General features: G+C 37.1%; 1 protein-coding gene across 1 annotated transcript; it reads left to right on the top strand.

Moving 5' to 3' along the window:
* Positions 1-84: 84 nt before the first annotated feature.
* Positions 85-2,998, top strand: LOC311133302 (SOSS complex subunit B1-like). Its single transcript, XM_084166803.1, has 7 exons — positions 85-227; positions 533-674; positions 1,094-1,232; positions 1,456-1,527; positions 1,663-1,747; positions 1,882-1,939; positions 2,373-2,998. Exons 2-7 carry the CDS (start codon positions 596-598, stop codon positions 2,540-2,542), a joined length of 603 nt encoding a protein of 200 aa, XP_084022929.1. The 5' UTR covers positions 85-227; positions 533-595; the 3' UTR covers positions 2,543-2,998.
* The last annotated feature ends 9,922 nt before the right edge of the window (positions 2,999-12,920 follow it).

Genomic DNA, 12,920 nt, shown 5'->3' with positions numbered 1-12,920 from the left:
CATTGCCATTGGACACAATTTCGATTGACATTACATTTGACCAACATAATGCAGCAGGGGACAAGTCTCCGCCACTACTGTAGTGACATACTGATGCTCACGAAAAACAACTTGCTAGCCCTTTTACACACAGGAAAACAATACTTATATTTAAACTAACTTGCCCCATGGCTTAAAATCCCTTATATCGGACAACGCAGCTGTGAACGAAAATACACACCGTTGAGGTAACGTTAACGTCATTTGTAGCTAACGACCTGGCACCCAGTTAGATAGCTATAACTATCGTCAGCTAGATTTCTGCTATAATGCTAATAGGTTATGGCAGTGAGTAACGTTACTGCAGCTTGGTAAGATAGCTACACCAGTTGCCAGACTGGTCCTTCTAGCTACTTTACTAGTCATTAGTCAACCTGGGTTGCATACTTGCATTGATCTGATCGTGCATTGCTGTGTACAAATGTAACGTTATGTATCATCATCAAGGCCATGTATTCCTGTAAGCTTGCTCACACTCACGTCAACGTTTCAGTGCTGCTTTGGACGGTCCAGAGTTGACTTAGCTAGTTGTGGATGCATGACGAGAATCTGAAAGATGACGACTGAGACCCACGTCAAGGACATCAAGCCAGGACTCAAGAATCTCAACGTTATCTTCATCGTACTGGAAACAGGTGAGGGGGGCTGTTTCAATAGCTAACTAACGCCTCATAACAGTATTATTATGAATAATCAATTAATGAACAGAATCAAATGTTAATAATGATCTTGTAATGCACTGGAGTGGAAAAAAAGTAATGTGAAATCTTACACACAATATAATGTCACAAGAGGTTCAATAGTCAGAAACATCCTTCTTATATGCCACCATGTAGTCCTAATGAGGACAGTTCATGTTGGGTTTATTTGAATCATGCCAGCCATCAAATAACTTACCTGTGTTGAACCTTCCCTCTTCTTTTTTCCACAAGTGGATGTTTATTCTCCTCTCACAATGAGATATGACACTTTCCTTGTTCAACTAGCTTGCTCTCGTCTTTGTAAAACAATCAAAAGCCACTGATTTATTTGTCCCTCAACCCCTCTCACACAGGACGAGTGACAAAGACAAAGGATGGGCATGAGGTGCGGACCTGTAAGGTGGCCGACAAGACAGGCAGCATCAGCATCTCTGTTTGGGATGAGGTGGGGGGACTGATCCAAACCGGTGACATCATCAGACTCACTAAGGGGTGAGTTATTGAGTCACGTCACAGTCAAGTCAACACCTCACTGTATGGACAAAGCGCCAAACCTACTGCTGAGTATAAAATCGATACAGAAATAAGACCATCCAGTCATATCTACTGTACCTAATCACCAGTACCTAATCACCAGAAGTTATTCGGATGAATACGTGCCATACTTTATTAGTAGTCTGCAATCTTGTATTGAAATTGCTGCCTTTTTCTCTAGATATGCATCTGTGTTCAAAGGTTGCCTGACTCTGTACACGGGCAGAGGTGGAGAGCTGTTGAAGATTGGAGAGTAAGTCCTGTAGTTTCTCTGTGCTTAATTACATTTCTTGCTACATAAATAAAAAGGAGCAGCCATGTAAATGTTGCTGAGAGATGCATGTAAGTTACTGGTCTAAACTAATGCCCACTTAAATGTTTTGTTCAGGTTCTGCATGGTGTACTCCGAGGTGCCAAACTTCAGTGAGCCTAACCCAGAGTACTCTAACATGGATCAGATGAAAAACAAGACGGTGAGGGGTGTTTTGAACATAGGGTGGTCAGTGTGTAAGCATGTCTTACTACAGGATGCTTTACGGAAGGATAGGGAAAAAATATTAAGTACCTTTTTCTTGTACTGTATTTGAACAGATTATTTAATTCCCAGGTACTCAGTGACCAAGGAAACATACTGAACAATAACATCTCATCTGGAGGCTCAGCTGGTAAGTCCACTATCAAAGACCAACAAAAAAAGATTGACGTCAAATGGAAGTGTTTTGGCAAATGCCTTTGTTAGCGTTTTTCGACAAAAGTAATTTTGACCTCTGCTGCTTAAGGTGCTATAGAACTTGTTCTCAACTGGTTTACCTGGTTAAATAAAGGTGAAAAAAAAAAAAAAAAAAAAAAAAAAAAATATGCAACAATTCAACCTGCATGTCTCCCTAAATGTCAATGGCATGTCAGTAGCAGTAAACTAAGTAGCTGCTTGAAGCTGTAAAGTTGCTTATTTTACCAGTGAGTGGCAGGTTCAGTCACCTTCAGTGTATAAACAAGCAGTGTCTTCATTTTAATTGTGAACACTATAACACTACTTCACTTTTCCCTTCTATCACTTTATGAAGATTCTAATTTGAGCATTACAATTTCTTATTGTAGGAAATGACACTACCAATGGGAACGGTGTAAATTCACAAGGTTCCGGGAGCTCGACTAACCCTCAGCAGGGAGGGCGGGCTGGAAGTGGTGTCAGCAGCAGAGCAACCAATCCAGGAGCAGGAGGGACCACTGTCAATGGAAAGGAGACCAGACGTTCTGCCAAAAGATGATAAGAGCAGAGGGAAGCAAAGTCCATCCCACGCCAGCAATTTCTAACTGAGACTACCACTGAAGACTCATGTTTCTTTTACAACAAACTGTGTAATCAGTCTTTATATTTTTATATTTGTGTATTTAGTTTTTTGTTGTTGAAATTACCATGACCATTACATTTCATTTACTTGTCTTTGTAAAGTGGGTTAAGAAATAGTATCTTAATTAGGTTTGTTTAAGGAACACTGTTCACAAAAGATTATGTAACAAGTTTCCCTTTAACAATTTTACAATTAAGCTGTTTAATGGGAAGCCATGTGTTTTTCAAAGTTAGACAGGCAGGGATGTTACCTTCCCTTTGTTTAAAATGTGATACTCTTTTTTTAAATAAATCAAATGTGTTTTGCTTTCATTTTGTGCACGCAATGTTAATGTTTTCCCATGAGATGTCTAAAATATAAAATTACTCAACTAATGTGCTGTGTAGGCTCTGTGTGCAAAATGTATCCCAAAGCTGATCATATAAAGTGAACAAAACACACAAAGTAGATATATTAAGCAATAGCACTTTATTTAAACAAAACCAATCCTAAGCCACAACACTGAATGACAAGACTCATAGGCTGCAGCATACATTGTATAAAATCGATCAGGTTTCAATGCCTTGGTTTGTTAAGTTTCTCCTGTAATGTCAGAAAGGTCAATGCAGATTACGTTGTTTGATTCACTCAAATCAGTCTTTTATACAAATTCTTGTAACAAATAACCATTCACTAGCACACTTAATGATATAACAAGGCAAAGTGCTTTCAAGGATTGCATTGTCACAAATTCATGAAAGAGTTGGATATTTGTTCAGGAGTGGGGTTTGTGTCTCTCTTTTAGGGCATCTCACATTCCTCTGCTTCAGTCAAAATGTCAGTTTGGGGGGGGGGGGGGGGGGGGGTGATGCTAGTATTAGTATGACAATTATTCATTTTTTTCTTTTGAATGCTTAAGGCTGGATACGATTAGATTTCCCTTCACACGTAAACACCACATGCATCATATATCCATCATCAGACTTCAGTAAGAGCCTTAGTTATTTGTTGCTTTTGTAATGAAGTTAGATGCACACATTCTCCCAATCTCTCGTAGTTGTACACATGGTTACAACTGTAAACTTGATGTTTAGACGTATGGCTCAACTTACACACGTACAGTAAAAACCCACCGTACTATGAAAAACTGGATGATTACTGGTGGATAAAGGATACTTTCAGAGGGTTAATAAAAAGCAATCATAAAGTACCTTGTTGCAACAAGTATCTGAAGGATAGCAAACATGTACCACAGACAAGGTTCACGTGTATGCTACAACAGACCTTAAAGAGATTTCATTCTGATCATAATACAGTTTGGCTTCACATTCCAGTGGCTGTTGTGATATATTATTTTTTCTTTCATTTTACATGCTCATACACACAAAATCAATCAAGATCACATTAGATTTGTCTTTTAGATTAAAAGTGATGAATATGCTTTCATATTTTTCAGACACTAGTATAGGTGGTTATGTGCTAAGACGACGACGATGAGCTGTGCATCAAGGAGGTAGGCAAAACATGATCATAGCAATTGCATTAGTAGCAAAAGTACCGGTAATGTTAACTTTCAAAATAGCATGGACTTTGTATCTTACCAATGAGATTCCATTTTGGATGCGAGACCTTTTTTCTCTCATTTTAATTAATTAATTGTAACTGATATATTTCTGAGGTAATATGGATTTAATATCGCACAATCTATTTGACCACTATCTCATGCTAGTAAAACCTATATACGATTTTTTTTTTTGCTGTAAGCAACTGAAGGCTCTAGAAAATACACAATACTGAACGCAGGCATGCTCAAACTCTCCACCAGGCAGCAGTTGCCGTAACTTACTTCAAAACAGAGCCTAAGGTGCAAGAGAAAAATAGTGAAAAGTTGACAAAAGGCCTGAAAAAGCATTTTATGCATTTTCACTTGCTCACATTGCACCACCTGAATTTATAATTAGGCCTAAATGAAGCACAATAACACTTTCATGATCACCTACAGTTCACACTGAAGTGACATGGGAGGTCAACATGCTGTCCTAAACATTGGCTTGGCATATCCTATCCATTCTAAGGACCACAACCAGATATACAATTTTTTAACCACTTGTCCCTAAAATGAAATTCTTGACCAACTCCTAACTTTAACCCGCAACTTCCAAGATGGTGAAAAAAATAGCAGCGAAACAAGGAGCCAATGAAATTATAGCAGAAGTAATATGGACAGGAGACTGCTAGCCAATCAAAGCACATAATTCAAGGTCATAGACATGACCTGTGTTATATTTCACCTGGCTGGTCTATGCAGTCAGTAAACAAAGCCTAGCATCATACAAAGCAATGTCCAATGCCTGAATCAAACCAAGACGCCTCTGCCCTCCTGAATAAGAGCTTAATATATCCAGAACCAAAATAAAAAGGAGGGCTGTTAAGAAAAAGGAAACGGCCAACCACCAACCTCAAGCTTTCAATTACACTAGTGTTTTACATTTTATTCAAAAGGTCAGTTAATGCATATTAGGCTACCACACATACTACGTAGGATACTGTACCAGAAACCAGTAGGCCTAACCTTACATATTATCATTTTCAAATATGCTCAAATTAAAATAATCAAATTTAAGGACTCAGCCAAAAACTATTACAGACCATAGCACCAGAATCTTCCAAACATCACTTGTGTTTCAAAGGGAATGTATTTTGCGTTACCAATTAGAAATAAAACCAATATTCTTTACGGTATTTGTAAACCAGGAAAGTATGTAAAGTAGTACAATAGACATGAACGAACACACTTTTTCTTTGCCCTTTTGCTGATAGCAGTTCATATTGCCATCGCACACTCACATTCTTGACATCATACTCACTAATGAAGACATGACAGCTAACTGCCCAAATCATCACACACAAACACACACGTAAATCACAGAACTCTATGCCTACTCACTGTACTATAAAAGTAATCACAACATCCTGAAGTTCTATGGCATAGCAATCCATTGTCTTTGTCCACAAAATACAATCTTCTACCACCACCTCAATAGAACCCAGTGCCTTGATGTTACCTTGAAGATTACATATATTATACTTAGAACATATCGCAATACAGAGAACAATTTATATAAAACACACAAACACATACTAGATGCCCAATTAAAGGGGTTGCATACAAACTAGCTATTAAAATGTTTAAGCTACATCTTTTCATTCTTGATTATCTTAAGTCTGTTCTTTTTGCCTTCAAATACGGTTAGAAGGGGTTGTACAGACACCAACTAAAACTACATCCCGATCAAATCAACATATATACTGCTAAAATGGTACTACAAATGTCACAAATATTAGTCTTTCTCACTCAGCTTTATAATAATTCACCATGTTGATTTCAATACCATTTAGTTGAGTAAGTAAATCAACAATCTCTACACACTACTGTCTGCAGTGCATTTTTTGTGATGTTGTGCTTAGGACACCCAACAAAGTGCACTTGCCAATATTGCTTTTGTTATGAATTCACACTAAAACTTCAGTATTATCACTACTGTGATCCAAAACTATTTCACTGTGTGGTTTTTCAGGTCCCTTAAGAGAGGCTGTTCCTTTAAAAATATGGCAAGCCAAGCAAGACTAAGGCAAGAATCAAACAAGAGCTAAATAAACGACAGTCAAGTTGTACATCCAGAAGGTGTTTGGATTTATGACAACAGCACGAGTGTTTCTTTGGATTTGTGCTTTGAAAAATGTCTCCAGCCAATTAACAATTGCTCCAGGAGTCAAGCCACAGTGCACCACATGGATGATGAGACTGGGAAGCACTCTAGCATCAGCATTATGTTTTGTATTCTGAATGAACAACAATGGCTCACTGACTTCACCCAGTCTGATTGTGAGTAGTTGTGCTCCTGGGAGGTGCGACCTAAACTTTTATCAACAATAAGGCTTTCAATTGGCATGAATGGAAGACCAATTTGCTGATGCATAAAATAAAAATCTGACTTTACTATTTGCTCAATGGTTTTCTAACGACACAGTTTAGTATACCTGTTTATATCAAGTGTCAGTCAGGATTGTATTGGGTAGTAATAGAGGATCTGAGTTTTGCAGTTTACAAGCTAAAATAATATTCTTTAACCATCTTCAATTTTCTACGAGATCAAGAGACTCCAACCCCATAATTTTGAGCAGCCATGTGACATACAGTATATATAAAAATGCACACAACTCTCAGAAATAAGGTACTTTATGATGTGGATCTAAAACAACTTCCGTTCCGAGACATCTCTCTCTTTTGGTTGCCTACTAAGGCATTTCTTTAATGGAAATATCATGATTTAATATCCTTATTCACCTATTTGCATTGTCCATCCTATGGGTAGTTGTCAAGAAGCAGTCAAGTCATGAAGAAACCATCAAATCAAAGAGAAAAAAAAGTTACAAAAAGGTTTTCATGTTGCATAATATGTATCACATAACATTTACTCTCCAATGAGGTTGAATATATTAACAAAATGCACTGGCATGGATAAAAATCATTGCGAGATATAACATCTTGAGGTAAGCTGTTCGATGTCTGATTACGGCTAATCAAGTAATACATGAAGTCACACAATAGAAATTGTGTCGACATTACTCTCCACTAAGACAACACCATTGCATCCCTTTAAAGAGTACTCTTAGATAGTATTTTTGGAGTGAGAGGACAACTTAGTAACTGCCCTTGAAGAGGAAGAGAAAACAGACAAAATAAAAGCAATTGGTGTCGACATTTTGTCCCTGAAGTGTTTCAAAGCAGCCAACTACTTGGGTGAATAAAGTGAATCCAAACATCAGTTTGCTTTGTTTTGAACATTGCTATATGTTGCTAAGCCTTAACTAACTACAGAGGCACAAGAGACAAACTTTTTCAAACAGTTCACTCTAGTTAATTCAGGACCAAACAAACTTCGGACAGTACAACAGGCCACACCACCTATTACATTTCACCTATGAGGGCTGTATTGCAGAAAAGAGCACTAGCTACACGCGTGCAAACAAACAAATTACAGTCTCTGAAGAAGAAAAGGCTAGTCAATATATAATTGTTAAATTCTATAACCAGTTAGTTTTTTTTATTTTCTCCATGAGCTAAAGTATATGCGCCGCCAGGGATATGGGTAATCCCACGTGAAAATGGAACAAATGTCAATTACATTTGATAATTAATTGTTACTCAATAATAATGTTAGACACATGCCAAATTCTGCAAAATTACATTTGAATAAGCATGGAAGTGTAGTTGTACAATATTGACAAATTAATAATGAAGGCATAAACATACTAAAACTATGCAATCAAAGAATCTGAACATCTTCTCAAATAAATAGAGATAGGACAGACATGCAGCAGTTAGAATCATGGAAGAATGTAAAGGGATACTTCGGGACTTGGCAATGAGGCCCTTCTTCTACTTCCCCAGTCAGATGAACTCGTGGATACCATTTTTAAGTCTGTGTCCAGTATGAATAAAGTTAGAGGTAGTTCCGTGAGCCAATGCTAACTAGCGTTAGCGCAATGACTGGAAGTCTATGGGTATCTGCTAGCATGCAGAAGGGCCTCATTGCCAAAATCCCGAAGTATCCCTTTAATATTGTGGTTCATTCATGGATCTATCCACTTAATATTACATAATTCCGTCCATATCAAGAGGTGTTTGTTTTGGTGATCAAATGTAATTTATGACTGACTATAACATTAGATTTTCATGATTTTAAACTTCTTGTTAAATCCACTTAAAGATAATGTACCGCATCTTACATGTTTACTTATTAGCTATTTTTGTAAATTGTAGCCATTTTGAAGAATTGGTTGATAACAGTACACACCAATGACAAATAAAGATCTAATTCAGCATCTTAAATTATGCTTGGAGAAGAGGAAATGTTTATGGTGTACTTATCCAATGAGTTTTCAAGTAATGAAGGACACCGATATCCTAGAGGTACAGTAAGTGGCAGATATCCCACAGGACTACGCTATGGACAGCATCACCATTGGGATCACTGGCATAACCAAAAGAAACCAACAGCCTCTTTGTTTCAAACTTTATCCCTTCCACACCTAATTTAGAGGTTATTTAAAATCTGCATGATGTAAATGTTCAATCCCATATGAATGCTTTCTCACTAGAAGGACCATTGTGTCTATATCAATAGTGTGTTTTTCCTATTCTCCAATTTCAACATGACCCTACTTAGTCTCTTTCATTCCAGTCACATATCTGATGGCAACATTTTATTATGTTGCCCAAAATCCATAAGTACCCTGATTTTTCCTCAAAAGAAAAATGGAAGGAAACAAATGTGTTGCATCTGCTTCCTTCCAATAGTTCTTCCCAACTTATCCTGTAACTCAGTTTACAGTACTCCGACTCAACTAGTTATGCAATTTTACCATCTTCTACCCTACTAGCCATCCTGCCATATTGCATTTTCGATCACGCTCCCAATTTTTTGGGGGACTTGATCAGTCTTGCATCATGCACATTTACAATTACCTAATGCTATGCATTTCACTCCTCCCCTTGCCCAAAGCGCCCATGTCACTTATTCCTACAATCTGATGCATTTTGAAAGTTGAGCCATTGTAAGGTATTATTGCCATTTGTCAATGTTGACCTTCACTTTTTTAACCTCCATAATTTTTCTAAGCAGATACATTTAATTCCATACTGATTTTACATCTCAGATATTTTTTCTGAGGAATTATGAAGCAAAATATAATCCCCTTTTTAAAAAACAGATGTTCCTCTCTTTGTGCTGAGAATCACATTGGACATAAAAAAAACATCTCCACTGAGAATCAAAGACACTTCCTTTATCCATAGACAGACAAACAGGGATTTCTATGGCACTTGTGGGTTTAGGTAACAGCATGGTGTGTTAATAAGGACGACTGTTTTGATATGGTATTGATATAAGACAAAAAGGGACACATTCCCAAATGCAAATCGGATACGGGCTACAAAAAAAATATTGAGTAACAAAACTATACATTATTTTTACGAGGTATTGTAAGGCAATCTTGATAGAAAAAATGGCGAGTCCATGATTAACAGGAGGGATAGCTCAGCTATTAGCCCGAGTGCCAATTGTTGACAAAATAAATCTAGAGAGGAAATAAAATAATCAAATGATTATAAGAGTCACAATGATTATATTGGAGTGAGGCTTGTACAGCAAGACATCAGGCAGTACCTTCAGAAAGTATTCACACCCCTCAACTTTTTCCACATTTTGTTGTGTTACAGCCTGAATTTAAAATGGATTACATTGATATTTGTTGTCACTGGCCTACACACAATACCCCATAATATCAAAGTGGAATTATGTTTTTAGATTATTTTAAATAAATACATTTAAAACGAAAAGCTGAAATGTCTTGAGTCAATAAGTATTCAACCCCTTTGTTATGGCAAGCCTAAATAAGTACAGGAGTAAAAATGTGCTTAGCAAGTCACATAAGTGGACTCACTCTGTATGCAATAAGTGTGTTAAACATTATTTCCAATGACTAGCAGTGAATTTCAAAACAAAGATTCAACCAATGACCAGGGAGGTTTTCCAATGTCTCGCAAAGGGCAACTATTGAAGAAAAAAAAAGAAGCTGAAAGACTATTCCTTTGAGTATGGTGAGGATATTAATTACAATTTCGATGCTGTATCAATACACCCAGTCACTACAAAAGATACAGGTGTCCTTCCTAACTCCGTTGCCAGAGAGGAAGGAAAACGCTCAGGGCTTTCACCATGAGACCAACAGCGACTTTAAAACAGTTCAAGTTTAATGGCTGTGATGGGAGAAAACTGAGTTACTCCACAATACTAACCTAATTGACAGAGTGAAAAGGAAGCCTGTGCATAATACAAATATTCCAAAACATGCATCCTGTTCGCAACAAGGCACTAAAGTAATACCGCAAAAAATGTGGCAAAGCAATTCATTTTTGATCCTGAATACAAACTGTTATGTTTGGGACAAATGACTGAGTATCACTCTCCATATTTTCAAGCATAGTGGTGGCTGCATCATGTTATGGGTATGCTTGTAATCGTTAAGGACTGGGGAGTTTCAGGATAAAAAAATAAGCTGAATGGAGCTAAGCATTCAAGCAAAATCCTAGAGGAAAACCTGGTTCCGTCTGGGAGATGAATTCACCTTTCAGCAGGACAAAGACCTAAAACACAAGGCCAAATCCACACTGGAGTTGTTTATCAAGAATACAGTGAATGTTCCTGAGTGGCTGGGTTACAGTTGACTTGATTCGGCTTGAAAATCTATGGCAAGACCTGAAAATGGTTGTCTAGCAATGATCAACAACCAATTTGAAAGAGCTTGAAGAATTTTAGAAAATAATAAACGGGCAAACCTCTTAGAGACTTAACCAGAAAGACTCACAGCTGTAATCGCTGCCAAAGTATTGACTCAGGGTTGTGAATACTTATGTAAATGAGATATTTCTGCATTTTATTTTCAATATATTTGCTAACATTTCAAAAAACAGGTTTTCACTTTGTCATTATGGGGTATTGTGTGTAGATGGGTGAGAAAAAACTAATATTTAATCAATTTTGAATTCAGGCTGTAACACCAAAATGTGGAATAAGTCAAGGGTATAAATACTTTCTGAAGACACTGTATGCTGGATGTACCACATTGTTAGGCAATAGACTAACCCATCCGCTGAATGCAATAATACCCTTCAATGGCTCAAATGATGAAGACAAAACCATCTCTTCATACCAAAGATAAAACACAATCCTTCTACATCTATGCATGAGGAGAAAGCAGAGGTAAAGATGTTGCATTAGTTCATTTTTCATTATGTTCCCATAATTTCTATTACTATTTTCTTAGTTAAACAGTGCAGCAAAAATGTCAGTTAGTCAACAACCAAAACCCCTGCTTTAATTTAGACCATACGTTCACTTTTCTTCAGCAATTGACTAATATGGCTCAGTTGAGATGTCTGCAAATGTACGTAATATCTTACATTTCTGTACTTAATCAAAAGTGTTTTTCAGTTTCATCCCCTGCTTTTTGGCACCTCAATGAAAGGCAGTGCAAGTATACTTTTCAGTTTGAAATGTCATTTTGGGCTGCGCACACCAAGGTGTGACCTTCAATCAATTTTTCACTACTCTCTTATGCTAATCCCAAAGAGAAACATGACCCTCCAATTAAACAGTGTCTCTCATACATGCAAGCACACATGATCGTGAAGATAAGTCACAGTTCATCTACTCTCATCTCTCCACTGAAGGTATTGTCTTCCCTAAATATAAGTTAATATCTACATAGGTAACATATGTAAATACACACATATAGAGATATTAAATATACAAAAGTGCTTATTCTTGAAATAAGTGCTTTGGGTCAGGACTGAGTGAAAATAAAGTTGTTTGTTGTTGCATTACTGAAAATCGTAAATGCTTTCCGCTGTTCTATTGCCCTAAAAATCACAATACTAGGGTAATCCTTGTCCACAGTGTAAACGGAATGGTTAAATAGGGAGAGGGAGGAAATCCATTTTTTTTAAGGGGCTTGGCAGTATATCATGAATGTAATGCTTTTTAGGCCTCTAGCCTCCCCACACTCTTTACTTATGCTTTTTTGGCATCCAATTGAACAATAAGGGATTCAGTCCCACATGAAACTTGTTCCAAAAGGGGATTTATGTTTTCAATGTTGTATCTAACCAGCCTAACAAAACCGTAAACTACACCAAATCTATGGTCAATGAAATGTCACACGTTACACAATATAGGAGAAACAATGGATGGGATCTAGTTGTGGGAAGTTCATATTTTAACCAACCCAAAAATTATAACATAGCAAGTCACTCTTGAACTTAATAAGAACATTATTGAATGGCTTACTATTCGATGTGATCTCACGTCATTGAACTAAACCTTCTCTGACATCATATATAAAGGCTTATGTAAAATGCCACAAAAAGTTCAGGTAGCTTTAATACAATCATTTTTTCAGCATATTAGTATAAATATGAGGAACAAAGACGACTGGTTTTGGCATTTGCTATTCCTACATGTAAAGGATATTGACTGTCACCTTATTTTTTTCTTAAAGGCTTTGACATTAAATACCTTGTGGAATACCAGTACTGGCCACGGAACAGTTGCAAGATGAGCTGTTTTTTCTCTGTTTCTCTTCCCGCCCCCCCCCACCCCTCCTTTTTTGTTTGTTTTTTGTTTGTTTTAAACAGTTCCTTCCCAGCCATATGATTGAATGCACCAGGAACTGACAATGAATCTCAGTC

Source organism: Coregonus lavaretus (genome assembly GCF_964263955.1).
Source record: "Coregonus lavaretus genome assembly, chromosome: 8".
NCBI lineage: Eukaryota > Metazoa > Chordata > Actinopteri > Salmoniformes > Salmonidae > Coregonus > Coregonus lavaretus.
Note: the sequence above shows the minus strand (reverse complement) of the source record. Positions and strands in the feature narration are given on the sequence as shown.